Raw genomic sequence first — 26457 nt, forward strand, 5'->3', positions numbered from 1 at the left:
AGCGCTTCCTGGGCAGGTCAGCTGGGCTAGTCACTGCTCCCTGTGGCGTCCGGCCACGGGCCAGAGTAAAACGCACGCCTGCTCTGAAGTTCTCGCGGTTCTGAGAGCCGTTAAGATTTGAGCTTTTAAGCTCCTTGCTGGTCAGAAGCTCAGAGTGTAACTTAAGCCTCGAGAAGGCTCAGTGTAGACACCATCTATTTTGGATGGTGAACTCTAGTTACAACTGAGAATCCACCCAGGTAAGAAAAAGAAGAGCTCTGGGGAGCCAGCGAAGAATCTGGACGTCCCCGGCAGGGCGGAGGTGCCGGGAGGGGGCGGCCTGGGGGGCCGTGGAGCTCCCGGGGCGGGGTGCGCGGCAGGGAGAGGGGTCGAGGGCCGGGCGCTGATCACAGGTCCCATCAGGACCGCCCTCTGCCCCGGCGTGGTGCCCCTGAGAGGCCTCCCACACACGGGTCTAGGCTGGTTCACCAGCTCCGGGCACCAGGGGCTCCTGGCTGTGTCAGGCCGTGGCCCCTGGTCAGCGGCCTCCCTCCTGCTCAGAAGGTGGTAGGTTTCAAACGCGGGCGGAGCGCAGACATGGGCCGCGGGCCGTGGCGGCCCGGAGCCGGTCCAGGAAGGAGCGCAGCTGTTCGCGTGGCCCGCGGCCTCCCTGTGGCTGTGCGGGGTGGCGGGGGAACAGGAGGAAGGAGGGGGCCTGGGGCGGCGGGACAGGGCTTTCCAGATGCGCTTTTGCTGTGCTTGCCGGAGGGTAAACGCGATAACACTTGGTCAACGTGGGTTTTCTTCCAACAGAGTTTTTTGAGCTCATTTCCAAAGCTCAGAGCAACAGAGCAGACGACCAGCGCGGGCTGCTGAGGAAGGAGGACCTGGTGCTGCCCGAGTTCCTGCGTCTGCCACCTGGACCCCCGGGGCTCGCCCTCTCCCCCTCGGCCGCCCCCAAGGCCTTCTGCACGAGACCTGCGACAGGCCACAGCGAGGAGAGCGCTCCCCGGTCCCGCGAGAGCCCGGCCACCAGCCCTGGCTCTGCCGACAGCCCGCCTCTCTGCTCCCCCGGGACCCCCAGCCCCCCGGCGCAGGCGGCGGAGGCCGGGGGCGTCCAGACCGTGGAGGGCGAGCACGTGGCCGACCTGACGCTCACGGGGGAGGGGCACCTCAGCAGCCCTAACAGCACGTTCCTGCCGCCGCCCCCCACCCCGCCGGGCTCGGCCGCACCTCCGAGACCAGGTACCTCTGGGCGCGACGCCCCTGCTCCTCTCTGACCCCCTCCTCCCTGCCCGCCCGCCCGGGGTCGCCTGCCGGTGCTGTCCACCCACTTAGAAAGCGTCAGCGGTGCAAAGTTACCCCTCCGCCCCTTAATCCCTCTAAGGGGGTTTCAGCGTGCCAGCCCCCTCAGGTACTGTGTTGGTCGTGGCGGCCTCTGCCTTCTCTAAAAGGACCCTGCGGCCGCTGAGGTCAGGGTGTGGCCAGGATGGGCGGCGGGGGTCTCGGAGGCGGTGTCGCCCCGTGGCGTGACGCTCGTGAGCGGGGCCCGCACTGGGCCCGGCGGTGCCCTCCCGCCGTCTTTCCCTGGGTCCCCGGCAGTAATGCCACCAAGCAGGGCCCTGGGAATTTCTGCAAAATGTACGTATTACTTTTATTACAATCTGGATAGCTAGCGGTTTTAGTATTTTCATCTCAAGGCTGAAAACAACAGTGTTTGTCTTGAGCAAGTGGGTGAAGCCCGTGTGGCTTAGAGCAGGACGGCTGCGCTGACCCTGCAGGGAGGGTGCTCACCCTTCGCCCATTGGTCAGACAGCGGGTGGGGGCCCTGCACGCTGGGCGCCGGGATCCGCATGGGGTGCCCTGACCCTGGGCGGTCACGGGCGGCCTCCAGACGGAGGCACGAGCGCGTCAAGGTGAGCGGGGCTGGTGGTGGAGCTGCTCCTTAGCTGCGTGAGCGTTAACAGCCGGCGAAGCGGGCCCCGGCCTCCCGGGGAAGCGGCTCCCGCCCCGCACTCGGGCCGCGGCCTGTGCGCCCGGCCCCGAGGTGTAGGGGAGGAGCCTTGTCCGCGCAGGCCTGTGCCCGTGGAGCCCCTGGGTGCCGCCGTCCTCTCTGGCGGGCTCCGTGGTGGGCAGACACTAGCTGTGGCTGCTGTTGGGGGTGGCGGGAGGCCCCCTCTGGTCTGAGTCCTGCCCCAGGACTGGGTCCTGTCGGACCTGCAGCCGCATCTCCGTGGGGACCCAGGGCGGCTCTGTACCTCTGGCTCTGTGCCTGTGGGGTACTGGCGCTTCGGGAACTGGCTCTGCGGGCCGGGCTCCCGGCGCCCTCCCCACGGAGACAGCCCGCGGACGTGAAGCCGGGAGAAGCCGCGGCCTTCCTTGCATGTCTCCTGCACTTCGATCCGACTTCCCCTCTGATCTCCCCGTAGACACCTGTGTGTAGTTTCACCTGTGTTTTGAGTCTGTGCTCTTCCAGGAGAAATAAACTCTGCATCTCCTCACTGGACTGGTTTAAAGCGCTTTCCTTTCTCACTTGAACATCTGTTTCCTCTTTAGAAAACTACAGGTGTATTTTAACCCGGGAAAACATCGCACATCTTAATGGAATTCATTGGGTTTACTTTAATGTACTGGCTTTCGAAAGCAGACCTTCACTCACCAGACATTCTTGAGCACCTCATGCACACCCGCAGACACAGCTGTGTAAGGGCGGCAGTAACAAGCTCCACCGGGAGGCTGGGTGTGACAGTGGGGACACCGCGAGGGGCTGGCATGGAGCGCTCGGGGCCATGGCTCTCCCCTCCCTGAGAGTTCCGGGGTCGGGGGCCGGGTGGGGTGCCAGGTGCTGGTGGGTGAGCCGGCCGGGCCGGATCCCTCCGACTCGTTCCCCGTAAACCCGGAGCCCCGGCTCGCTGGCTGCCCGCTGTCCAGCCGTTTCCTCCGAGCTCCCGCCGGGCTTCTCCAGCTCCACATTCCGGGCTTGGGGCATTGGGCCCACGTGGCTTACCCAGTGCGGGGCTCTGCCTTCCCACCTGTGGCCCGGCAGCGTGGGCAGTGTGACCGGCGAGTTCCTGCATTTCCGGGGTGTGTCGCCGTTGGTGCCCCACCGTGCACTGGTTGTCCCTGATGAGTAGGAGGCCAGGTGGAGACCCTGGATGCTTGGCTCCGTGGGTGTCCTGAGCAGGGAGGACGGCAGGGGGGGCCGTGAGGGTCTGTGATCAGACGCGTCCTCCTGGAGCTGGGAAGGGCCTCCGCTCCTCCTGTGTGGTGCCCGTTCGCCCTGCGAGGCCCTCGGTGGGACGGCCTCCACCTTGGGCTCGCCGGACGGATCCTCTGCTCGTCCTGTGAACCTTGCGTCCACCTTTGTGACGCGGAACCGGACCCGAGGTTCCCCCGCCAGCGTAGGGCGCCGCAGACACCCTTGGGCCAGCGCGCGTCTGGACCCGGCGCTGAGCTGTATCCTCGGGGCCCAGAGGGCAGGTCTCGTCCACACCTCCTGCTGATTCTAGCTGCCGTGAGCTGTTTCCTAGGTGGTGGCCACCGTGGCCCCTCCGTTCAGGGCGAGAGGCACAGCGTGCTCATGCCGCCGGACCCTGGGGCGGGGAGCCGGGGCCACGTCTGGGCCGTGCAGCCCGGGGCAGGTGGGGGGCTGCCCGCAACGCGTCCCCATGTGCGGAGGGTCCCCTCAGAGCCATGCTGCGCCTGCACCCTGGCCCTTGGTCCCCAGCACCCTTGTACGGGGAGGCCTGTGAGTGCCCGATGCGGCCGAGGGATGGAGGTCTTTGAACGGCCGTGTGGCCCAGGCGTGGAGCCTCCGCTGCGGGACGCAGCCTTCCAGTGTAGCCTGCCGTGGATTTGGTCCTAATCCGGGCCACCTTCCCCACTGTTACCTGTTTGGTTTCCAGCAAAACTCTGGGCATTGGTGGGCGTTGGTGGGCATTTCCCGTCCCGGGGAGGACCAGCTGGGTGGCGGTGTGAGTCCTCTGTCCCAGCAGCGCGTCAGGTTCCGAGGTCAGCGTCCACGGCCCTGCAGAGGGCGGAGCCAGCCTCAGGGCTCACTCACCCAGCAGGCGAAGACCCCACGTCCACATAGGCAGACGTGGAGAGGGCGTGGGAGTCGCCCCCAAAGGGCACCTGCTTCCCAGGGAGAGAGAGGAGCTGTCTTCAGGGCTGACCAGTGGGCGGGCGGCCCCGGCCCAGCAGTCCCCCTCCCCCGGCCTCCAGGTGTCCTTGGGCTGGACGGGTCCTCACCTTGGCCCCCGGCTGAGCACTCAGATGGACACGGGAACCCCAAGTGCAGGGCTTGACCTTGTGGGACCTGCTGTCCCAGGAGGTGTCTGGTGCCCTTCCCGGGCCCTTCCTCTGTCCAGTGGGTGACCGCAGCCCCTCAGCCAGGCACTGGGCAGGCTTTCCCTCCCTCTCACTGCCGCCTGGCCGTGCTGGTGTTGGACGCCCGGGTCAGGGTCCTGGCCGGGCCTCTCCCATCCCCCTCCTGCAGGAACGCGGCTGCCAGCAGGGCCACCCGCCCTTCCCTAGGAGTCCTCACCACCAGTCCTGGCCTGGGGTCCCGGGGCCTCAGTGCAAAGAGATGCTGCTCACTGGACGGGGCAGACGTCGCCCGACTTGGGGGCCTCGTGCCACAGTGTCCAGGGTCCCCAGAGGCACGTCCAGTTACCAGAGTGGGGTCAGGAGCCCTCAGCTCGCTTCCTAGCAGGTGCGTGGAGCTGTCCCGCTTGCCGGGGGTCGCTGTAGCCTAGTAAGTTGGTTTCCATGGGAACGGGGCTGGAGTGTTAACCAGAGGCCACAAGCCCAGATAAGGGCCACACCCTTCACCTTGGCAGTGAAGGCAGCCAGACCACGTGACCTTGCTTTGGCCGTGAGTCCCAGGAGCCCCTCTGCACCTGGCTGCTCAGTGGTCAGCCACCCCCCCTTCGCCCCCAGCCTGGAGCCCCAGCCAGTCTCGGCGTTTCACACCTGCTCAGTCCCAGGTGAGGCGGAAGCCCTGGGCTGGGGACAGTAGGGGAAGTGCAGCTGTGCACGGGACAGCAGCCACAGTGGGGATCTAGCTGCCCGTCCCCTGGGGCGTCAGGGCCTCCCGGGACAGGCGTGCGGATCTCCCCAGCCCGGGCCCCAGCCTCTTGAACCTGCATCGCCACCCCACCACTGCCAAGTTTGCACTTGTCCCTTCAGATGTCCCCTCTCTCCAGCAGAGCCCTGGCCCTCCTGTCTGGGCGGCAGGGGGACACCTCCACCGTGCACACCTGCCTTCCAGGAGGATGGGTCAGCCTCCCCAGTGCAAACCGTGATGTGCATGTGGGGGGCTGCCTGGCCTTCTCGGGGTCACGTTGGTGCCGGGGGTCCCGGCGAAGGCAGCCCTCTGCCAGGGCTCTCTCCAGAACCCCCCTTCCAGCGGAGCATGTTCTGGCGCTCTGGCCTTGCCCTGGCTAGAATGCACCTGAGTCCTGCTAGGTGTCTGGGGGCTTCTGCCTGCACCCGGCCCACTGCACAGGCCTCCACGGGCTTCCCAGAGCTGACCCAGCTGGCCCAGCACCCCTCCCCAGACCCCAGCACGGGTTGCAACAGCTCCATCCTCCTGGCTGCTCAGGCCGACGGCCCCCAGGTCTCCCCTCGCGCGTCCATCCTCCTCGTGTCCCCTTCTCCGTACGTCTCCCCCATGTGCCCTGCGGCTGGTCTGCTCCACCCGGCCCCTGGGTCTCTCAGAGTGGAAGCCACGGGCCGCCAGTGGCTGGCAGCGTGGCCTCCCACACCCTGACCTGGGGCCGGCACTGCTGCAGCCGCTGCCCACGTCCCCTCCCCAGGCTCCGCCCATCTGCACGCCTGCATTCGGTATGGCCGTGACTGCCCGGTCACTGCCCGCCTCTTTTACCCTGTACTGCCATGAGCGGGGGTCCTGGCATCCATTAGGTGTTTAGCACAGATCTGCTGGATGAGGAGCTTTGCTTCGGCACCCAGGGAGAACTGCAGATGGCCAAGGGCTCAGGCTGCACCCACCGCCCTGGCTCCACCCGTGCAGCCCTGCACCCGCCGGCCCCAGGAGGAGGGTCCTGACTCGGCCTGCACCTTCTCCCGATGTGGAGCCTTGAGGGCCAGAGCAGACCTGGCCGCTGGCAAGGGGCTGATAGGTGGGCTCTCGGGAGGGGTTCTTGGGGTCCCGATTGCCTCGAGGCTCCAGCAGGGCGCCCTGCGGGAGGGCCTGACTGTGCAGAGTCGGAATCAGCCGGGGGGGGCAGGGCCCGTGGTCCCTGGGGAGACGAGGGGTCAGCAGGGCAGCCTGAGGGGCGGGGGATGCGGTGCTGGCTCCGGCCCCGCGTGCGCGTGTCCGAGGGACGTGGGACAGAGGCCCAGGGGGCGACCCTCATGAACAGGGCAGACCCGGCTCCCTTCGGAATCGGCGGCCCCTGAGCCCTGCAGGGTCCCCCGCGCTGCTGCCCCCGCCAGGAGAGCCAAGGGGAGCCTCGGGAAGCTGGGAGGGCAGGTGCCCCGGGCAGGCCCTGGCACGGAGGCCGTGACGCCCGCCCGCCGCGTGGGGCTGGGTCCCTGACGCTGAGTCACAGGCCTGGGGCTGCCACTTCCTCAGGAGAGCGAGTCTGGGCGGGCAGGCAGGAAGGGCCTGGACTGCAGCCACCCTCCCTGTGACACGCCCGTCCCTGGCCCGGGGACGAGCTTCCCGTCCACAGAGGCAGGCGGCCCTCCGCATCCTGAGTGCACCCGAGCTGCCCAGGCGTCCGAGGGGCCGTGGCTGAGGCCCCTCCCCCTCGCCGGCCTCTGTCCTCCTGGGGGGTCCAGACGGGGCTGGACAGGAAAGGGCCGTGCCCCTCAACCTGCGTGGGGTCACGGGCCTCCTAATGCTCCAGACAAATACCCCAGATGGGGATAAACGGTTGGGGAGCAAAGCCCTGTCTCTCTGCACAGCCCCCATCCAAGCGCAGACCAGCCCCACCCCATCATCTGCTGGCCCTGGGAAGCCGCCAACAAGCAGGGGAGGAGTGGGTCCCGCAGGCCCCGGGAAAGGCTCCTTCTGCCGCCTCTGTTAGATCAGAGAGGACGCAAGGCCCTCTCGCAGGCTCGGACCTGCCCCGGGGGTTCTGGGGGCCACAGAGCAGCTCTTGCAAGGGGAGGTGAGGCTCCTGACCCCCACGGCCGTCCCCACTCCCGCACGTTGGCCTCGGACCCACGCAGGGAGCAGAGTCTTCGCCTCCACCGGCAAGGCCCGGGAGGGGCGGTCACCAGAGCAGGACCCTGTGTCCCTGCGCCTGGACTCCTCCAGCCTGTCCACTGGGAACCTGGGGCTGGGGCTCCCCCTGCACCCCAGGCACCTGAGGGTCCCTGGCTCCCAGGCTCACTGAGAGCACCCCACAGGCATGCTAGCCTCCTGGCTACACCTGCCCACACCAGGGCCTGGGGCTCTGCCTGGCCCCTGGCCCCGGGGTGAGCCCTGGGGGGGCTCGGTGGAGGGAGCCGAGGCTGAGGGCGCCTGCCGAGCGCCCTGTGCCCTGCCCACAGCGACCTGGTTCCTGGGGACTGCACCTCTGTCCCCCAGGGCCCACCCCCGGGACCAGCCAGGGTGACAGCGCAGTGACAGCCTGCTGGGGTGGTTGGCAGGGAGATGTGGCTGCCCAGCCTGGGATCAAAAGCTTCCAAGGCAGTTTCAGGCAGCCTGGAACTCCTGGGGCCTAGGTGGGGACTTGAAGACAGAGGCCTGGCTGACCACTGAGCAGCCTGGGGGCAGGCGGCAGGGTAGGGTGGAGGAAGGGGCACTCGGCTTGGGGTGTTGCTGATGGGGTAGGAGAGCGTGAAGGACTCAGAATTTGTGTGGCTGAAGAGGTAGGCCCGGGTCGACGGGCAGGTGGACAACTGCGTGGCCAGGTCGCGAGGGCCCTGGGGGGCGTCGGTGGTGGGGCTCAGGCCCCTGCCCCACTGGGAGCCGCAGCCCTTAGAGACACCGGGCAGTGAGCTCTGTGGATGGAGACCCAGAGTGCCCTGAGGGTCCGGCCCCGTCTGGGTCAACCCACACCCAGTGCTTGGTCCTCCCTCAGCCCAGCAGCATGCCTCCCCCTGGAGCCCCTCCCTGACGGCCCCTCGGCTGCGGACAGCCCCACGAGGAGGAGTGGAGGCCCGGCCCTGAACCTGAGCCGCAGTGGGGTGCGGGACGAGCTGTGGGGGTGTCTGAGAGGCGCAGCGGAGGTGGCTGGGAGGTTTCCCACGAGACCGTCCCCCATGTGGCCCTCCTCGGCCACCCCCCACCCCAGGGGCGGCTGCATCCCGCTGAGGGGCCCTGGGACTGCCCCCCCCCCCCGCCCCAGCTCCTCCGCCATCTCAGCGCCCGCCGAGGGGCAACACGTGCTCCTTCCCGTGACGCAAACCCACACACAGCCACGCACCCCTCCCCCCCCACCCTGGCGAGGGGCAGTGCGGTGTCGTCTGGGGGCGGGCGCCCCTGATGCCCCCAGGGCATCAGTGGGGAGCTGCAGGGCTCGGGTGCCGGGCTTCTCCCCAGAGGGGGCCCCAGCTGGGCGGACAGCACCCTAGTGGGTGGGCCGTCCCCACTGTCCTGGCTGCGCCGGGTGAGGACAGGGTGCAGGGTGTACCCGTGACAGATGAGGGGCCGCGCCGGTCCCACCACGCGGAACCTGGGCCCTGCGCCCTCAGACCCCTCCCCCAGCTTGCTCCCGTGCAGCCTGCAGCTCCCTCGGCCTGGGACCCTCCCCACTGCAGAGGGCTCCCTCCCTGCGCCAGGCCTCGGGGCCCCAGGTCAGAAGTTGCCTGCCCCTGGGATGCACGTGGGGGTCTCAGGAGCCCCTTGCCACCATCTGTGCCAGGAGGGTGGGGTGGGGTCTCCAGCCCAGGGTGTGGGCAGGTGGGTGACAGACTCTCTCTTCTCCTCGCGGCAGGAGGTGGGGCCCGAGGCAGCCGAGGCCTCCCAGTCAGCACGATCGTCGACGTGGACCGTGTGGCTGGCTCAGCACCTGGGCCGGGCAGCAGCATCCCGGGGGTGTGGACGGGCCCCCGGAGGTCACGGGCCGGCGGGACCCTGACATCAGACTGCCCCGGCCTGAGCCCCGTCCTGGGGGGACCTGCCAAGCCCAAGGCCGGCCCACACCACGCCACCTTCGTCTGAGGCTGCCGCCCGCGCACCCGACCCAGCTGGCCGGCCCTCCCTCCCGTCCCGGCGTCCCAGCCGCCTGCCTGGACACACGTGTGGAGAGCAGAGATCCTGAGGGAGCCGCTGAGCCTATCTCGAGGGCCTCGGACGGGCCTCCTCAGCCACCCCTGGGGGCCGAACCAGCAGAGGGCGGGGAGGGTCCTGGCCGCGGACACTCGCCAGCGTTGGCTCGGGGCTCCCTGGCCCCCGCCCCAGCTCCCGCTCAGCGTCCAGCCTTCCCGCAATAAAGCGTCTTTGAGGACCAGATCGTCGGCCTCGTGCCTGGTCCTGGGGCCCGGACCCTGCCCTCAGGGAGCCGTTGTTCCTGTGGCCCTGTGCGCGTATCGGCAGGGGGCTGGGGAGAACCGGCTCTCGGGGGTGAGGTCGGAGGTGAGCAGGGAAATAAGGCTGGCCTCGCGGGGCGCGAGGCTTAGCCTGTGGGCAGTGGGACGTGGTCCTGCCCCGTCCAGGGCCCTGGTCTTGTCCACGTCACAGCGCCTCGTGCAGCTCGGTGCAGGGTCTCCTCTTGGGGTGGCCGCCGGTGGGGGCAGAGCTTGGCCTGGGGACCCTTCAGGCCACTCTGACCCAATCCCCCGCCCTTGGCCTCATTTAGGGAGGTGGTCTGGCAGGGCCTGTCTCTGGAGGGACCACCTCAGGGGAAGCCTGACTGCCCTGCCCAGAAGGCCTGGGAAAGAGTGTCAGCCTGTACAGAGGTCCTGAGGCTTGAGCGAGCCGGGAGGGGACGGGGTAGCAGGCCAGGCCAGTGGGCAGGGCTGCCGTGTGACGCTGGGTGGGCAGGGCAGATAGAGACGGCGCCATCAGCCCGGGTGCCTCGGCAGAACCCCGGCGCTGAGCAGCTGAGGGGCCCCCGGCACCCCTCCCTCCTCCGAGATGCATGTCAGGTTTGTCAGAAGGGCCCTAGGCCTGAGTGCGCCCTGGGCCGCTGGGCTGCTCTGGATCCTCCCAGGGAGCTGTGCTCTGAGCTGGGGGTGCCCGCGTGGAAGAGAGGGCCCGGCACCCACCGCGTGCCAAGCTGGGTACCCACTCGGTTTCTGCTCTCGCTCCGTCTGCACAGAGGGGAAAACGGGGGCCCAGAGAGAGTGCGATTTGGGGGTGCACAGTGAGACAGCTGCAGTGCCAGGCCCATCCCCAGGCCAGCCCTTCTCTCCGCCCCATGCAGGCAGCTGAGCTGACTCACGGGGACCAGGCCACCCACCACCACCGCCGCCGCCGCCTCCGCGGCCCCTCAAATTGCAGAAGAGGTTCCCGTGGCAGCTCTGCCTGCAGCTGCAGTCATGAACCAGGGGCCAGCTGGGGCGGCACCCCAGCGTCCGTTCACAGACCTGGGCAGGACCCCAAGCCAGGTCTCTGTGGCCCTGGTGCCTGGCCGGGGCTTGGGATGGGAAGGAGGGCAGCCCAGGACAGAGGCGGGATGGCACGGGTGGTCCCGGCTACGAGGGGAAGCCCAGGGGCGAGAGGGCTTCCTGAGGGGGTGCCCCAGCGGGTCCAGGAGCAGCGGGGGCGGGGAGCTAGGACAGCAGGCAGGGGCTCTGGTATTGCCCACCTCCTCAGCTCCACTCCGCCTCCCCCTGGAGGCCCCACCCCAGGCTCGTCCTGGGAGGCACAGGCAGAAGTGCTGTAGAGAAGGGCAGCAGAGGTCCCTGTCCCAGGGGGCATGTGTGCAGCGGTGCACACACCCTCCTCTCTGTGCCTGGCCTCTTGCAGGCCAGGGGCCACATCCCACGCTCCAGGCCTGGGCCCTCAAAAGGGCTCCGCACGTGTAGGTGCTCTGGTTAGTATAGCTCACAAATGACAGTGGCCAGCCCTGTGGCCAGGTAGGGACCGGAAGCTGGGGCTGTGGGGGTCCAGGCCCCTTCCTGCCGTGTCATCCTGGAAGACTTCCTGGAGGAGGCGTCGTAGCTGAGACTCGAGGACATTGTCAGGTCCAGGACCAGCATGGCTGAGGCCAGAGGGGCCGGCTGGCTCAGGCAGGGTGAGCTGGGCAGCAGACATGGGGGATGTGTAGGCCTGGCACGGGAGGCGGCCAGGGTTAATCATTTCCAGGCGGCCTTGACCCCCACCTGCCCTGGCCACTCTGCTCCCGCCTCCTGCTGCTCCTCACGCCAGCCCAGGAGGAGCCATGGGGCGCTGGGCCTGGGTCCCCAGCCCCTGCCCCCCACTGGGGCTGTCCCTGCTTCTGCTGCTGCTGCTGCTGGTGCCTCGAGGGGCTCAGCCCCAGGCTGGCAGGGTGAGCACTGACCCCACTGCACTGTGATCATGGGCTCTCCGTGCCCACTCCGGGTCCTGGGGCTGAGGCCAGGGCAGGGTGTGGGGTGGGTGAAGGGCCCAGAGTGGCGACGGCCAGCCTTCCGGGGGTGAGGTGGGCGTGCTGGGCTGGCCTGGGGGACGGGGGGCCTGGGGATCCAACCTGCTGGCCCCCACCCAGGGGCATGGAGACTGTTCACCTCTCTGGGCCTCTGCTGGGTCCACGTATTTGAGGTGGGGGCGGGGGGGGGGCTCTGAAGGCCTCGCAGCTGCTCTCGTCCGTCCCCCAGAACAGACCCCCAGGGTTCGAGCCTGGAGGGCAGTGGTGCCAGCCTGGCAGACCCTGAGCCAGCTCAGACTGACTCCTTGGACTCGGTGGGAGGGGAGGGGACAGGGTCCAGCTGAGGCCGTGGGAGAGCCAGTGTCCCCTGGTCCCTACTCCAAGACCTCAGGGCCCCAATATGGAAACTGAGTCAGGGCCTGAGTGTGAGCGGGGTCCCTCCCACACCGACCCCATCACAGGCCTCTCGGCTCTTCCTAGAACCCAACGGAACCCCCAGAATGTAACGCCACAGTGATCCCTGGGACTCCCGCGATCCCTGTAACCTCGGTGACCCCCAGGACCCCAGCCACAGCGACAGCACCCAGGGCAGAGGGACCCCATGATGGAGGGCTTACCCACCTGCCCAGGGCAGCCCCCTCCAATAGCAGCCCTGGGGGCACAGGTGGGTCAGGAAGGCTTCTTGGAGGTGGCAGGCTATACCTAGATGGGGGGTCTGGAGGAACACAGCAGCACTTAGGGAGTGGGGTATGTGATGGGGGTTGGGAGGTGACCAGTGCGGGAGCCCTTGATCCCTGTGTCTCCTCTAGCAGTGCTCACCGAGGCCGGGCAGCCCTGCAGGTTCCCCTTCCGCTATGGCGGCCGCATGGTCCACTCCTGCACCACAGAGGGAAATGCCCACAGGAAGTGGTGGGTCCCAGTCCCTGTGCCCCGTGCCCGCCCTGGAGACGCTTCCGCTCCCTGCCCTCCGTACTCCACACTGAGCCTGGCACACAGCAGATGTAGTGAATGAATGAATGAGGGAGTGAATGGGAGAAAGCCCCAGAGTGGTCAGCGTGGGTCCCTGCGTGAGTTGGGGTTAGGGTGGGCGGGTCTCTGGCCTGGGACCCCCACGTCACCACATGCGTCACCCCCAGGTGTGCCACGACTCACAACTATGACCGGGACAGGGCCTGGGGCTACTGTGTGCAGGCTTCCACTCCCCGGGAGGGCCCAGGTGGGTGCCGGGGGTCTGGGCCCGAGCGCAAGCTAGGAGGGGGCTGGGCCGGTGGTGGCGGTGAGCTTGAGGGGCGTCAGAGCTGACCTGGGGCTGGGGTCCTGCCTGGTGTGCAGGAGGGGGCTTCGGGGTTCATCCCACTGCAGGCCTCGGGGCCTGAAGGAGTGGGGAGTGGGGAACACCCTGCCCCGCAGGTCCTGCCCTCTCGGGGGGCCACATAACTGCTTTGGCCATTGCCGGGGGTCATAGCGCCCCCTGGTGGTCAGGCTGGGCCCTGCGGCTGCACAGGAAGAGCCCTGGACGTGGAGGGGGCCAAGGGTCTGCAGGGTGTGGTGCTGGCAGCCCCGCCTACAAGGGTCCCAGGGCACACGGAAAAGGACTGCGCTGCCCGATGGGGGTCGGGCTTTCAGGGTGCTGGATGGCAGAGCCAGAGGCCCACTTGCCCAGGGTCTGAGAGCTGGGCAGAGGATGTGGTGAGGAGGGGGAAGACCTGTGCTCACTCCCAGCGCACGTACACACCACGGAACTCAGGAGGGGCAGCTTTAAGGTGGTGGGCCCTCGGCAATGAGGGAGAGTCACGGCGTGGGGAGGGAGTCATGAGGCCCGGCCAGGCTCTCAGACACACCCCTCCCTGCTGCGTGTGCCCAGCTGCCCTGGACCCATGTGCCTCTGGCCCCTGCCTCAACGGGGGCTCATGCTCCAGCACCCAGGACCCCGAGTCGTACCACTGCACCTGCCCCATGGCCTTCACTGGCAAGGACTGCGGCACGGGTGAGCAGGGTGGGGGCTGCAGGGCAGGGGGGCGCCAGCCGCACGCGCGGGGAGCAGCGGCTCACTGTGCCGCCCCCAGAGAAATGCTTTGACGAGAGCCGCTACGAGTACCTGGAGGTGGGCGATCGCTGGGCCCGCGTGCACCGGGGCCAAGTGGAACAGTGCGAGTGTGCGGGGGGCCAGGTCCGGTGCCAGGGCACCCGCCACACAGGTACGGGGGGGCGGGCCGTATCGCTGGGCCTCCCACCCGGGGAAGGGGCTCGTCCAGGGCCACCCAGAGACGGGCACTGGGTGGGAACCAGGCCCTGCCCCTGCCCCTCAAGGCCCAGCTTCTGAGCCCTCCCCCCAGCTTGTCTGAGCAGCCCCTGCTTGAATGGGGGCACCTGTCACCTGATCGTGGCCACCGGGACCACTGTATGCGCCTGCCCCCCAGACCACGCCGGGCGGCTCTGCAACATTGGTGAGTCGCTCGACTTCAGAGCTGCGTGGCCCCGCGTCCTGGGGCCCAGGCTCACCACGCACCGTGCCGCCCGCAGTGCCGGCCCAGCCCTGCTTTGTGGGGAGTGGCACCGAGTACCGAGGCGTGGCCAGCACGGCGGCCTCGGGCCTCAGCTGCCTGGCCTGGAACTCCGACCTGCTCTACCAGGAGCTGCACGTGGACTCCGTGGGCGCCGCGGCCCTCCTCGGCCTGGGGCCCCACGCCTACTGCCGGTCAGCACCGGGCGGGCAGGGCCTGTCCCTGGGTCCTGACCCCTCGGCTTGGGAGGCTGTGTGGCGAGAGGAGCCCAGGGCCAGGGATTGGAACCACCTGCAGAAGGGGCCAAAGGCTGTGGGGTGGGGGTGGGCAGAGTGCCAGGAGCCGCACCCAGCTAGGGGTCCCCAGCTCTCTCCTCCCACCCGTCACTGAGGAGCCGTGACTGACTCCGCTGCCCACCTGCTTCTCCCTGCACCCCAGGAACCCGGACAAGGACGAGAGGCCCTGGTGCTACGTGGTGAAGGACAGCGCGCTCTCCTGGGAGTACTGCCGCCTGGCAGCCTGCGGTGCGCGCAGCTAGTGGCTGGGTGGGAAGCAGCAGGGTGGGGGCAGCACTGGCCCCGCCCCCGCTGAGATCACCGTGGTTTCCCCGTGGCCCAACCCACTCCACCCGCATGCCAGGCCTCCTCTCTCCGGAGGACCACGGCCCCATCGGAGAGATGGGGAAACTGAGGCTCACCAGAGCAGGGCTGGTCCAAGGCCACGCAGTAGGTTGACACCAGAGGTCAGAGCAGGCGAGCTGGTCACCGGGTCCTTTGGGTGGTCCAGCCGGGCTGCACTGTGCCAGGACGGTCCCCAGAGACAGGGAAGTGTGGGTGCATGTGGATAATGTGAGTACCCTGGAGTCAGACCCTGGCAGTGGGCTGCTCCATGAGGCCAGCCCGCCCCCTGGCCCCGTGCTCCAGGCCTCTCTGACCATCCCGAGTTGGCTCTGGGGTCCCAGGCTGCTGGGAAGGACATGAATACCTGCCAGGTGTGCCAGGCCGCCCTGGTTCCCACAAAGCCTTGTGGCTGGGTGTGGTTCTCACCATCCTGCAGATGAGGAAACTGAGGCTCAGAGTAAGTCATGTGCCCACAGGGGCAGAGCTGGGGACCCTCTTTCAGACGAGCTGCCTAGGTTGGGTCAGGAGGCAGGTGAACCACGGGGGACCTGAGGATGGTGGACGCAGCCAGTATCCTCTCTGGCCTGGGGTGTGCAGAAGGGACCCGGGGTGTGTGAGCGGGTAACCTGTGTTCCCAGGATCCCTTGCCAGAATTCAGCCCCCGCCCACCGAGGCCCTGCTGAGCCTGCCTGGGCCCGCGGCAGCTGGACCAGCCGGACGCCAGACCTGTGGCAAGAGGCACAAGAAGAGGAGCTTCCTACGGCCACGCATCATCGGTGGCTCGTCCTCGCTGCCCGGCTCCCACCCCTGGCTGGCCGCCATCTACATCGGGAACAGCTTCTGTGCCGGGAGCCTTGTCCATACCTGCTGGGTGGTGTCTGCCGCCCACTGCTTCTCCAACAGGTGAGCGGTTCTGGCCCCAGTGTCCACGACCCCTGCGCCATCCTTCAAGCCATCCACTTCTCCACCCACCGCTATCTAGGCCTCCGCTCCCCCACCCGGCCATACACCCATCATCCACTCTCTACCCGCTACCCATCTACGCACCCACCCGCCTGTCCTAACCATCACCCATGTGTCCCCACGTTCCGCCACCTACCCGTGTAAACCCTGTCCTTTGGTCCCTTCGTTCCCCGTTGCCCCTCTGACTCAGGTGGGACTCAGCGCTCAGCCCAGTGCTGGGCATGGAGACTGCCGAGACCCGCCCCATTCCTGCCCCGGGGTGCTGTCCCTGTCCCTGTCCCTGCCCGTGTGGCCGCGCAGCCCCGGTCCTCGCCCCGAGAGCTCCAGGTCTCCCCGCTCAGGGAGGGGCGGGGCGGGGCGGCCAGCGCGTGCGCGGCAGGGTGGTGGGTGTGGCCCGTGCCTCGGAGGGCCCGCCCCTTCCGGCCCCGGCTCCCCCCCGGACCGAGCTGGTGGCGCCGCGGGGCGCAGGGAGCCCGAGGCCCCGCCCACTCGGCGGGCTACCGGAGCGGAGGGCCGGCTGGGGCTGGCGGCTGGGGGAAGGGTCAGGGGTGCGAGGTCCACTACCACACCCCAGGGTGGGGAACAGCGAGCTCAGAGCGAGAAAGGCCAACCCGTCCCCCGTTCCTCACGGCTGTGATGGGAACAAGGCTCTGCCGGGGGGAGTGGGGGGCTCACTCTGGGGGGGGGGGGTCAGTGGGAGGGAACGGGCCTGACAGTGGCATCCCAGGGAGTGGGACGTGAGCGGGGGCTGGGGGCTTGGCAGCGTGAGAGTCCGACGGTGAGTCCCCATCAGTCACCCCAGGGACTACAGCGTAGGGGTGGGGGGCAGTGGGCATACGTCCTGCCCTGTGCTGACCGCTGTGCGACCTGTGAAACAGGACTCCTGAGGCCTCCCCAGTATGGATGGGATGGGGGCGGTTAAGAGGCTGGAGAAGGGGAGCAGGCATTCTCTGCTCACGTCCAGGGAGGGGCTGGGGAGGGCCAAGCTGGATGGAGGGGCCCGTCCCCTGTGGGCTGGACCCCAGCACCCTGGTCCCTGGCCTGGGCCAAGCAGGGCTGGAGGAGGTGGGTGGGACAGGGCATTCGTACGCAGGTGCGGGGGGTGAGGGGAGTACTCAGGCTCCTGGCCCCACGGGTGACTTCACAGGAGGCCTGCCCCTGTAGCAGGGGCGTGGGGCAGAACCGGTGCCCAGAGCTGGGATCCGCAGCAACGTGGGTGCATGTCAGCACAGACCCCACCTAGACCTGCACAAGGCCCCCCAGGGTCATTCATGCCGCTGCCTTAGAGGCGGTGCTGCCAGGATGGGGGCTGCGGCCCTAGCTCCCCACTCCCTACTGCACTACGGCCCACACCTCAGCCCCTGCTCAGGTCTCTCCCAGGGCCTGGTGGGGGCGGGGGCCCTGCACAGCGTCACCCTCCTGGGATCGTCTACCGGATGCTCTGTCCCCGTGGGTAGGGGGCGAGCTGACCTCAGGGGCCCGAGAGTCATGCTGCCACCAGCTCCCACTGCACAGCCCCCCCAGGGAAAGTGTCTCTGTGGTGCTTGGCCAACACTTCTTCAACCGCACGACGGCCGTGACGCAGACGTTCGGCATAGAGAAGTACATCCCGTACCCCCTGTACTCAGTGTTCAACCCCAGTGACCATGACCTCGGTGAGGCTCGGGACCGGTGCTGTGTGCTGTGTGCACACCCAGGGCCAGAGCCAGGAGAGAGGCTGGGAGTGGGTGCCAGGCAGGGGAGGGTCCTCAGACACTCAGGGGACTGGTGGGAGGGAGGGGGAGGGGAAGGAGAGACAGAGCGGGGAAGGGCGGGGGGAGGGCAGTGAGAGCAGCTCGTGTGGCCGAGTGGCCTCGGCGCGGCTGGAGGAAACCCTGGCTGGCCAGCATTGCTGGCCCTCCTGTCGCCTCCTGGGCCTCCCAGGCCGCAGCCCCTCTGCCCGGTGGGGCTGGACCCCGTGTGACTCAGCAGCCACCTTCGGCCCATCGTGGGCCCCCAGGCCGCAGGCTGACCCCCTGCCTCTCTCCCGTCCAGTTCTGATCCGGCTGGAGAAGAAGGGGGAGCGCTGTGCTGTCCGCTCCCAGTTCGTCCAGCCCATCTGCCTGCCTGAGCCGGGCAGCACCTTCCCCGCTGGGCACAAGTGCCAGATAGCGGGCTGGGGCCACCAGGATGAGAGTGAGTGGGGTGGGCGCGAGGGGCCAGCGTCGTGCCCCCCCGGAGCAGCGGCCCGGCCCTGCAAGCCTCGCCCAGGCTGAGTGCCCCCTGTCGGCCGTCAGATGTGAGTAGCTACTCCAGCGTGCTGCGGGAGGCCCTGGTCCCCTTGGTCGCCGACCACAAGTGCAGCAGCCCGGAGGTGTACGGGGCAGACGTCAGCCCCAACATGCTCTGCGCCGGCTACTTCGACTGCAGGTCTGACGCCTGCCAGGTGAGCTGGGATGGCCGCCCTGGGAGCGCAGGGCCGGCCGGGAGCACCCCCAGGATGGACGCTCACTGTTGCTGGAGGCCCGGGGGCCAGGAGTGGGGTCCCTGCTCACAGGAGGCGGGGATTGAGGCCCGGGAGGGGCCGACTCCCAAAGCCCAGGCTCGGGCCAGCCGTCCAGCCAAGGGCAGGGCTGTCCACGTGATGTCGAAGGCCAAACCCCTTTTCACCCAGAGTTCTCCCAAATGGGCTCGAGCGATCGGCCGATCCCAGTGTCCCGTTTCTCAAGGGCTCCTCGGGTCTGCACGTCAGTGCTGAGTTGGAGAAGCTGCTCTACTCCCCACTTTTATAGGTGGGGAGACTGAGGCCCAGAGAGGTCTGCTCAGTCTTCCCAGGTCACACAACTCACAGGTGGCAAAGGGGGGGGGGGGCTCGGCACTCAACCACGTGGTACAGCAAGCGCCCTGGGGGAAGTCAAGGGTGGCTTCATGGAGGAAGGGGCGCTGGCACTTGTCCCAGGGGGTGAATAGGGGTTTGCCAGGTCTGCTGGAGCGCGGGGCCGCCTGGTGCACATGGTGGGTGGAGGGGGGACCCAGATGGAGGAGGGCTCTGCTGGTTGTGGAGGCGAGAGGGGGCCGCAGCAGCCCACTATTGGGAGGGCGCCCTGCCTATGCGGTTGGGGGAAGGGGGGCAGCCCCCTTACTTGGAATACCCATGTCATCTGTGCCCAAGCTCTCGGGAAGCCCACCTCGAGGGTTGACCCCTCTGGAGGCATGTTCCGGGTTGGGGCGAGGGAGCCTGGAGTGAGGGGGTGGTGGACTATTTGAGTGTCGAGGAGCTGAGCCGTGAGTCTCCTGAGCCAGGCCCCAGGCTCTGACCGGCCGCTCTGCGCAGGGGGACTCAGGCGGGCCCCTGGCCTGCGAGAAGAATGGCGTGGCCTACCTGTACGGCGTCATCAGCTGGGGTGACGGCTGCGGGCAGTTCAACAAGCCCGGCGTCTACACCCGTGTGACCCGTTACGTGGACTGGATCAGCGACCGGATTCGGCCCCCCAAGCGGCCCGTGAATCCCTCCTGAGACCACCCCTGCGGACATCGTGCCTCCTGCCGTTCCCTCCTCACTGGCAATAAACATGTTTCCAAAAAGACCCCGGCCCACACTGCCTGTCCCGCTGCCGCCAGCTCAGCCTTCCCCACCCCCAGGCCGTGACCCCCGACCCAGCTTTGTGGATGCTGTGGCTTCAGGGCTGGGGGCCCCAAGCCAGCACCCCAGCTGCTCAGAGGAGAAGGGAGCCTGTGACCCCACAGGGAGGGTCTGGCCTCATGGCCTGGGCAGTCAGGACGGGGATCCAGACTAGACCTTCTCCAGAGCAGGAGCTGTACCCAGCCAGACCCCTCTCAGACCCTCCCCCAGGCAAGTGGGGCTTGGGTCTGGGCACCCTGGGCTGTCCCACGGCAGCGGACGCTAGAACTTAAGACAGGTTATTCGGGAAAACCCCTGGCTATCATTTTGCTTCAAGGAGGCAGCCCGCCCGACTGCAGCTCTCCCTCAGCTGTGTTTTCTAGGCGGGGAGAACTGGAGGCTTCCTCTGAAGGAAGCCAGGGGAAGGGAGGAGCCCCAATGCCAGGGTGAGTGGAGGGTAGTGGGTTGCACCAGCCAGGCAAGACACTGTGGGCACGGGATCTGAGATGCCCAAAGGGCCCAGAACCCTGGGCCAGAGGAAGCAGCACATGCAAGGGTCCTGAGACAGGAGGCTGGTGGTGGCTCATTTATTTATTTATTTTTATAAATCTGTTTACTTGTTTATTTATGTATTTATTGGCTGTGTTGAGTCTCCGTTGCTGCGCGTGGGCTTCCTCTGGTTGCAGCGAGCGGGGGCTGCTCTTCGTCGCAGAGCACGGGCTCTAGGTGCGCGGGCTTCAGTAGTTGCGGCACGCGGGCTCAGTAGTTGTGGCTCGTGGGCTCTAGAGTGCAGGCTCAGTAGTTGTGGCGCACGGGCTTCGTTGCTCCGCGGCATGTGGGATCTTCCCGGACCAGGGCTCGAACGCGTGTCCCCTGGATTGGCAGGTGGACTCTTAACCACTGTGCCACCGGGGAAGCCCCTGGTAGTGGCTTATTTGAATCAAAGTAGGGAAGTGTGGCTGAGGCCAAAGAGGGTGGGATTGTGTGTGTGGGGGGGGTGGGCTGTAGTGAGGTGCTGGGGGTGTCCCAAGTGCCCCTGATGGGACAGCAGGGTGGGGATGTGATGACATTTGTGGTCAGGAGAAGAGGCCTGGGTATATGGGGGTGGGTCAGAGCGGTGCCCGGTGCTGGGACCCCTGGTCTCAGGGAGGGTCAGGAAGAGGGTGGCATTCAGCGCATCCAGTCCAGCCCCACCCATCCTGCTCTGGGCATGGGGCTCCTGTCCAGAGCAGCCCAGAGGGTGGGGTCCTTCTCCCCACAGTCCCTACTCCCCTCTGCTGTCATCTCCACAGCTCCACCTGGACCAGGTCTCGCCACCTGTCCGGGTGACACACCAGGGCTTCCTCCATGTCACCCCTCCCATCTGGGAGCCTACCCCCAGTCTCTGTGTGGTCTGACTCCACCTGCCTCCAGCCCCTCTTCTGCCCCCACAACTACACTCTGACCACTCGGGCCTCCTTGTGTTCGTGAAACTGACCAGGGCCCTTGCGGGCGGTGCTCCCACTGCTGCCTAGAACATTCCCTCCCGTACCGCCCCTCCCCCTTCACTCAGCCTTTGGAGCGCTGAGAGGCCTGACCAAGGGGGCCTGAATGGGGTCCTGTGGCCACACCCAGCTGCAGAGGAAGCTGGGAGGGCAGGGAACAGGGTTGTCACGACAGGACCAGACAAATCACCAGGGATGTGCACTGCCCCCAGCAAAGCCGGAGGAAGAGAGACGGGCACTGGGAGGACAGCAGTGTGTGTGCCCATCGCCCCAAATGCCGGGGGTGGGGCTCAGAGCCCTTGAGCGGACCGGGACGTGCTGCTGAAGCCCCAGCACGCTGACTGCAGCCAGGACAGTGGAGGCTGGTGCCGGTGCCCCAGGAGCGTGGAGGGTGGAGCGGCTCCCACTCGTGAATCTCGGACCTCCGACCACCTGTTCTCGGCCTCCAGGAAGCGTGTTGCTTCAGTCCCACTGCACCTCTGCCTGATGTGAGCTCTCCCTGACCTCCTCCCCTGTGAGTGCTGAGCGCGGATCTGTTAAAGAGGTGACGTGCATTTACAGATGGTCTAACGTCAAGCCAGCCTTGCATTCCTGTAGTGAGCCGTGCTGAGTCAGGGTGGGAGCCAGCTACCTTCCGTCGGCTTCTCCACATTTATTCCCCACCTTGCCCTGTGCCCCATAGGCTGATCTTGATGGGCTGTGTCAGTGGGCTCCTGTGCCCTTTGGGGGAGCCTCAGCAGAAGGTCAGAGGAGGGAGGAGTGTGAGGCTGGGGTGTTGATTTCCCTGGCTCCCTCTTCTGGGGTCGCCTCAGTGTTATAGGTTGGATTGTGTCTTCCCCAAGCTCGTATATTGGAGTCCTAACCCCTAGGACCTCAGAATGTGACCTGATGTGGAAAGAGGATCTTTAGAGAGTGTGGGCCCTGATCCGATATGACCGCGTTCCCCTAAGAAGGGGAAATTTGGACGCAGAGACATGCATAGAAGGAAGATGATGTGAAGAGACGCAGGGGGGAGACGGCCCCTCAACAAGGCAAGGACAGAGCCTGGAGCAGGTTCTCAACCGTCAGAAGGACCCAGCCCTGCTGGCCTCCAGAATGGTGAGACGATTTCTGTTGGTTAAGCCCCCGGTCTGTGGTGCTTTGTGACGGTACCCCAGCAAGGGATACACCCAGATCCCTTAACTGAAGGCCGTGATCCTCCCAAGATGCAAATGACGCCCCTTCATGGTTCAGGGAACCCCCCCACCTCAGGTCTAGAGGTGGTTCCACGGCTCTCTGACTGGCCGGGGGCTACACAGTCACGTACTGTGCCCCTTACGTACAAAGGTGTGGTTCCTCCCAAGAGCACACCTTTGTGAATAATCCCTCCTTGAATTGTCCTAATGTAGTGTCAGCTGCTGGGGCCCTGGCTTACACATTCTGTCATACTTGTTATAAGCTTTTCTTGGATTGACTTAAAGTTTGTTTAGGGTTTTACATTTACGTTCCTGAGTGACACTGGCCTGTAATTTTCCTCTCGTATACTCTTGGAATGACTGTCTTATACTCTTTGAATGGCTGTACTGATCTCATAGAAAGAGTTCAAGAATGTCCCTTCTTTCCTGATCCACTGGAGGGCTGCAGAAAGCTGGAATGATCTGTGTTTTGAAAGTTTGGTAGAATCTCCTATAAAATTCCCTGGGCCCAGTGTTTTCTTTGCAGGATGTTATTTAACTACAGAGCCATTTTTTCATGCTCTGGGACTTGTGGAGAACACTGTTTCTCCTTGAGCTAGCTTTAGGAAGTTACACTTCCGTGAGTGTATCTGTCTCCATTTCCACGTCTGTTGCCGTAAAGCTGTTCGCTTGGCATTGCACCTCGCACATCAGCAGTTACTGGCTGTCAGCACTTGGGTGGTGGTCCGCCGCCTGCTGAGAAATCCGCTTTAAGTCGAACTGTTGCTCTCTTGCCATGACTCCGCCCCCCCAACCCCACCCGGCAGCCTTCGTGCCTTTGGTCTTTGCTGTGCTGCGGCCTCCACCACAGCACGTGCGGGTGGGGCGTCTCCCCGACTCATCCCGCCTGCTGTGTGTGGACTCCTGTTCAGCTTGGACGTTTGCCGGTGCCGTTGGCCGTGGCGACTCGGCGGGGTCCAGGCTCCTTCTCTGCAGAGCTTCCGGACATCGTGTATCAGAGTGCTGCTGCGATGACACAGATGACGGCCAAACGCAGCGACGTACAAGCAGCCACGTACTGAGCTCACGACGCCGGGCGGGTTGGTAACGTGGCCTTGCTTGGCGGGGTGCTTCTCGCCGCCTGGGCTCGCTCCGCCACGTACCTGGGTCGTCAGTGGGTCTTAGGCGGTTCTGCCCCCGGGGGCTGGCTGGCTCTTGGCTGGGGCTGTGGGGTGACCGGGCCACACACGTCTTCTGTCATCCGGCAGGCTAGCCTGGGCCCGTTCACATGGTGGTGGCCGGGTTCCAAAGAAAGAGTGGACGTGAGCTGCTCAAAGTGGATTCCGGGGTAGAGAGGCAGGCTCCACCTCTCGGTGGGAGGAGGTCGCATTTCAAGGGGTGTGGGTGCAGGTGAGGGGAATTTGCAGCCATTTACTCAATCTTCCATACTGTCTGTACCGGTCTGCTCGGGAGGCCTTAACAGAAGGCCACAGACTGCAGGGCTCACGCAACAGAAATTTCTCGTGGTTCTGGAGGCAGAAGTTCAAGATGAAGATCCAGTAAGGTTGATCTCTGGGGAGGCCTCTCCTCCAGGCTTGCAGACGGCCGCTGTCCTGCTGTGTCCTCACGTGGCCTTGCCCTGTGTGTGTGCTGAGAGACAGAGAGAGCTCTGGTGTTTCTCCCTGTGTTTTAAGGCCACGGTCCTATGGGATTAGGGGCCCACCCTTATGACCTCATTTAACCTTAATTACCTCCTTAAAGATCCTATCTCCAGGGACTTCCCTGGTGGTCCAGTGGTTAAGACTCTGCACTTCGATCCCTGGTCAGGCAACTAGATACCGCACGTCACAACTAAAAGATCCCGCGTGCCACCAGTAAGAGCTGGTGCAGCCAAGTAAATAAATAAATAGATATTTAAATATTAAAAAAATCTCATCTCCAAATACTGTCATATTGGGGGTTAGGGCTTCAACAGATGGATTAGCGGGGACACAGTTGGGGCCATAACACCCCGTCTCGCCCTGCAGTGGATGAGGAGAGTGGCAGACGTGCAGGGCGGGGAGGTGGCGGTCATCACCTCCTCCCACTCTGCTGGCCAGAGCCCCTTCATGTGGCCCCACCTGACCGAGGGGAGCTGGGAATTGTGAAGGAGTGACACAGGGTATCGCTCGGGTGGACACAGGCATAGAGTTTGCCACGATCAGCTGGTGTGTGTCCTTCTCCAGCCTCACTGAGCACCTGAAGATACAAGACAAGGCGGCCTGGCCCTGGTCCCCATCATTCCCTTGTGTTTGTAAAACCCGTGATCATTTTGAGAGACCCTCACATACATCATCTCATTTGGGGGCTCATCATAATAACGTCAGGCTGGGAGGGGAAGCAGGCCAGAAAAGTCGTGTGATGGCTAAAGTTCGTTTGGGTGGTGGACGGCAGGTGCAGCGTCTGACGGCAGGTCCCTCGGCTGCAGAGCCACTGATGGGGTGACACTGCCCTGGGGCCGTGGAGTCTGGCAGTGGTGGCAGTGTCCTTGGCAGTGATGTCCAGCAGCAGTGCCCGTGGCTGTGTGGCCAGCCGGTGGTACAGCTCTGACCCACGGTCGGGGGGCTTCTTGGAAGGCGGCTGTGGAGTCCGGCAGGGCAGTGGCGCAGGGCGGGCGTGGCGTCCGGTCTCACGAGCGTGGCTGTGCTCCCCTGGCGCCCTATCTCCTGCAGCTCCCGCTGGATCCCCACCTCCCCTGGGTTCTACTCAACACCTGACATTCTTCCAGCAGATTCCTTCCTGCTTCAGTGGCCAGAGTCAGCTTCTGCCACTTGCAACCAGCAACTCTGGCTGCAACAGCTGGGGAAACTGTCTTAGTCCGCTCGGGCTGCTATAACAAAAACACTGTAGACCGCGAGGCTAAAACAACAGGTTCATTTCTCACAGGTCTGGAGGCCAGAAATCAGAGATCAGGATGCCAGGCTGGGGTCAGGTGAGAGCCCGCTTCCAGGCGTGCAGATGTCTGCTTTCTGGCTGTGTCCTCAGTGCTGGGTGAGGAGAAGGAACTTGTCCCTCATGCCTCTTCTTATAAGGACAGTAATCCAGTCCTGGGGACCCCACCCTCGTGACCTCGTCACCTCCCAAAGGCCTCACCTCTTCATACCACCCCCTTGGGGGTTGGGCTTCAACGTGAATTTGGGGGGTGGGGACACAAACATTCGGTCCACAGCAGGAACTTAGGAGAGAGAGGCCAGGAGCCCAGCCAGGGTCTGGGAGTGGGAGCCAGGCAGGCAAATCCCACCTCTAAGTAGGCGGCGTGGGGCAGGGGGAGCCGTCTGTCCCCAGGGCGGCCCGCATTCTCTCGGGCCAGTGTCGGAGCAGGTGCAGCTTCCAGGCACGGCAGGAGCCTGGGTCGGATCCAGCGCTCAGGAATGCAGCGGGGCACTGACCCTCCCTGCAGGGATGACCAAGTGCCAGGCGCCTGGGGCGGCGGATGCGTTGGTGGCCACAGCCCCCAGCGCCACCGGGCTCCACACCGGCTGTCCTGGGCCAGCCCCTGGGGGCCTGAGATGTGTGGGGAGCGTGAATGGGGCTCTGTAGTCGGGCAACTGCTCTGCAGAAGGCGGCTGGTGGCTGCACAGGTGCCGCTGGAGGTGGTGCTGGAGGAGGGGACACAGGAGACACAGAGCTGCTTCCTGGGCCTGGCGTGACGCTGCTCTGTATTACGCCCTGGCAAGACATCCCCAGGGCATCTGAATGAGGGTGGTGCCCACCAGGGACCTGCCTTCTCAGCTCCCCAGAGACAGTGAGGAGGGGGAGTGGGTGCCCAGAGAGGAAGGACCTGGCCCTCTCTGTGCCCAGCATGGTGGCTGCTGAGCTGGGACTCCAGCCCAGGGCTCTGCCTGCCCCCACGGATCCTGTGCCCCACTTGGGGCTCAGCCAACGTGGGTCAGTCCTGGAGGCGCCCGCAGCTCTGAGCGTTAGTTCCTTCTCCGTGAGAGGCAAGACCTGGATGGGATGAAGATGCGCACACTTGTTTGGGAACAACAAGGCAGATTTCAGGGTAACAAGACACCACTGAGCCCTCCCCTCTCCTCCCGGCGGGACATCAGCTCCCTTAGGGTGGGACCTCGAGTAGGGTACATTGCTTCTCCTAGCTCTTCTAGGGAGCTGCCCCATCTCTGCCACTGGCCCCTCGCCTTGTTGGTTGCTCCTGAAGGGGTGAATGTCAGAGGTTGTCTTAGAGATAGATGGGGGCTGAAGTCTGAGATGTCGACCTGCCAGGTCCCCCAACCACCTGGGTTCCCAAAGAACAGTGGGCAGCTGGACTGGAGCTACAGGGTGGAGGAGGGGAAATCCGGAAGGTCAGAGCTCCCCCACTGCAAAGGGGACTCTCGGGGGCCTTCATAGAGCAGCAGAGAACCTCTGTGCCATCCTTGCCCGGAGGGATAGCTCTCAACCCCGGGGCGGGGGTAGGGGGGAAGGGAGAACCAGACATGGAGACCGCGGCACTGTGGTCCCACTCACTACTGGGCAGCAACCTGCCCTGGGATTCCTGCTGCCAGGGGACGTGAATGAACCCCCGTCCATCACCCTGCCTGGGGAGTGGGGGTGGTCTGGGGGGAGCAGAGAGGGGGCTCGGAGGGCTGGGGGGCAGGGCAATGTCTCGGCCAGGGTCGACCCA

The 26457-nt window shown here is 65.8% G+C and overlaps 3 protein-coding genes across 7 annotated transcripts in view; 2 read left to right on the forward strand and 1 right to left on the reverse strand.

Annotated features, from left to right (window-relative positions):
* Positions 1 to 9434, forward strand: part of RGS12 (regulator of G protein signaling 12) — a 142496-nt gene extending 133062 nt beyond the window's left edge. For 3 of the 5 annotated variants that reach the window (XM_032632483.1, XM_032632485.1, XM_032632484.1), the window contains 2 exons: positions 793 to 1224; positions 8892 to 9434. In XM_032632483.1, coding sequence (XP_032488374.1) covers positions 793 to 1224; positions 8892 to 9118 — 659 coding nt within the window. In that variant the 3' untranslated portion in view covers positions 9119 to 9434. Of the gene's footprint in view, positions 1 to 792; positions 1225 to 8891 lie in introns of those variants that run through there. The other 2 variants (XM_032632487.1, XM_032632486.1) reach the window with 2 other exon arrangements.
* LOC116754173 (basic salivary proline-rich protein 3-like) lies at positions 1267 to 11120 on the reverse strand. Its single transcript, XM_032632488.1, has 3 exons — positions 10950 to 11120; positions 3870 to 4006; positions 1267 to 3155 (listed from the first exon to the last, which is right to left on the reverse strand). The coding sequence occupies exons 1-3, from the start codon at positions 11098 to 11100 to the stop codon at positions 2631 to 2633; spliced, it is 813 nt and encodes a 270-aa protein (XP_032488379.1). The 5' UTR covers positions 11101 to 11120; the 3' UTR covers positions 1267 to 2630.
* A 156-nt stretch (positions 11121 to 11276) lies between these two features.
* Positions 11277 to 19121, forward strand: HGFAC (HGF activator). The gene is made up of 14 exons (XM_032632489.1): positions 11277 to 11390; positions 11949 to 12132; positions 12281 to 12377; positions 12605 to 12684; positions 13333 to 13455; positions 13535 to 13666; positions 13805 to 13915; positions 13992 to 14166; positions 14411 to 14496; positions 15231 to 15495; positions 17071 to 17210; positions 17590 to 17730; positions 17832 to 17980; positions 18869 to 19121. Exons 1-14 carry the CDS (start codon positions 11283 to 11285, stop codon positions 19049 to 19051), a joined length of 1974 nt encoding a protein of 657 aa, XP_032488380.1. The 5' UTR covers positions 11277 to 11282; the 3' UTR covers positions 19052 to 19121.
* The last annotated feature ends 7336 nt before the right edge of the window (positions 19122 to 26457 follow it).

Source organism: Phocoena sinus, chromosome 5 (genome assembly GCF_008692025.1).
Source record: "Phocoena sinus isolate mPhoSin1 chromosome 5, mPhoSin1.pri, whole genome shotgun sequence".
In the NCBI taxonomy this organism is placed as follows: domain Eukaryota; kingdom Metazoa; phylum Chordata; class Mammalia; order Artiodactyla; family Phocoenidae; genus Phocoena; species Phocoena sinus.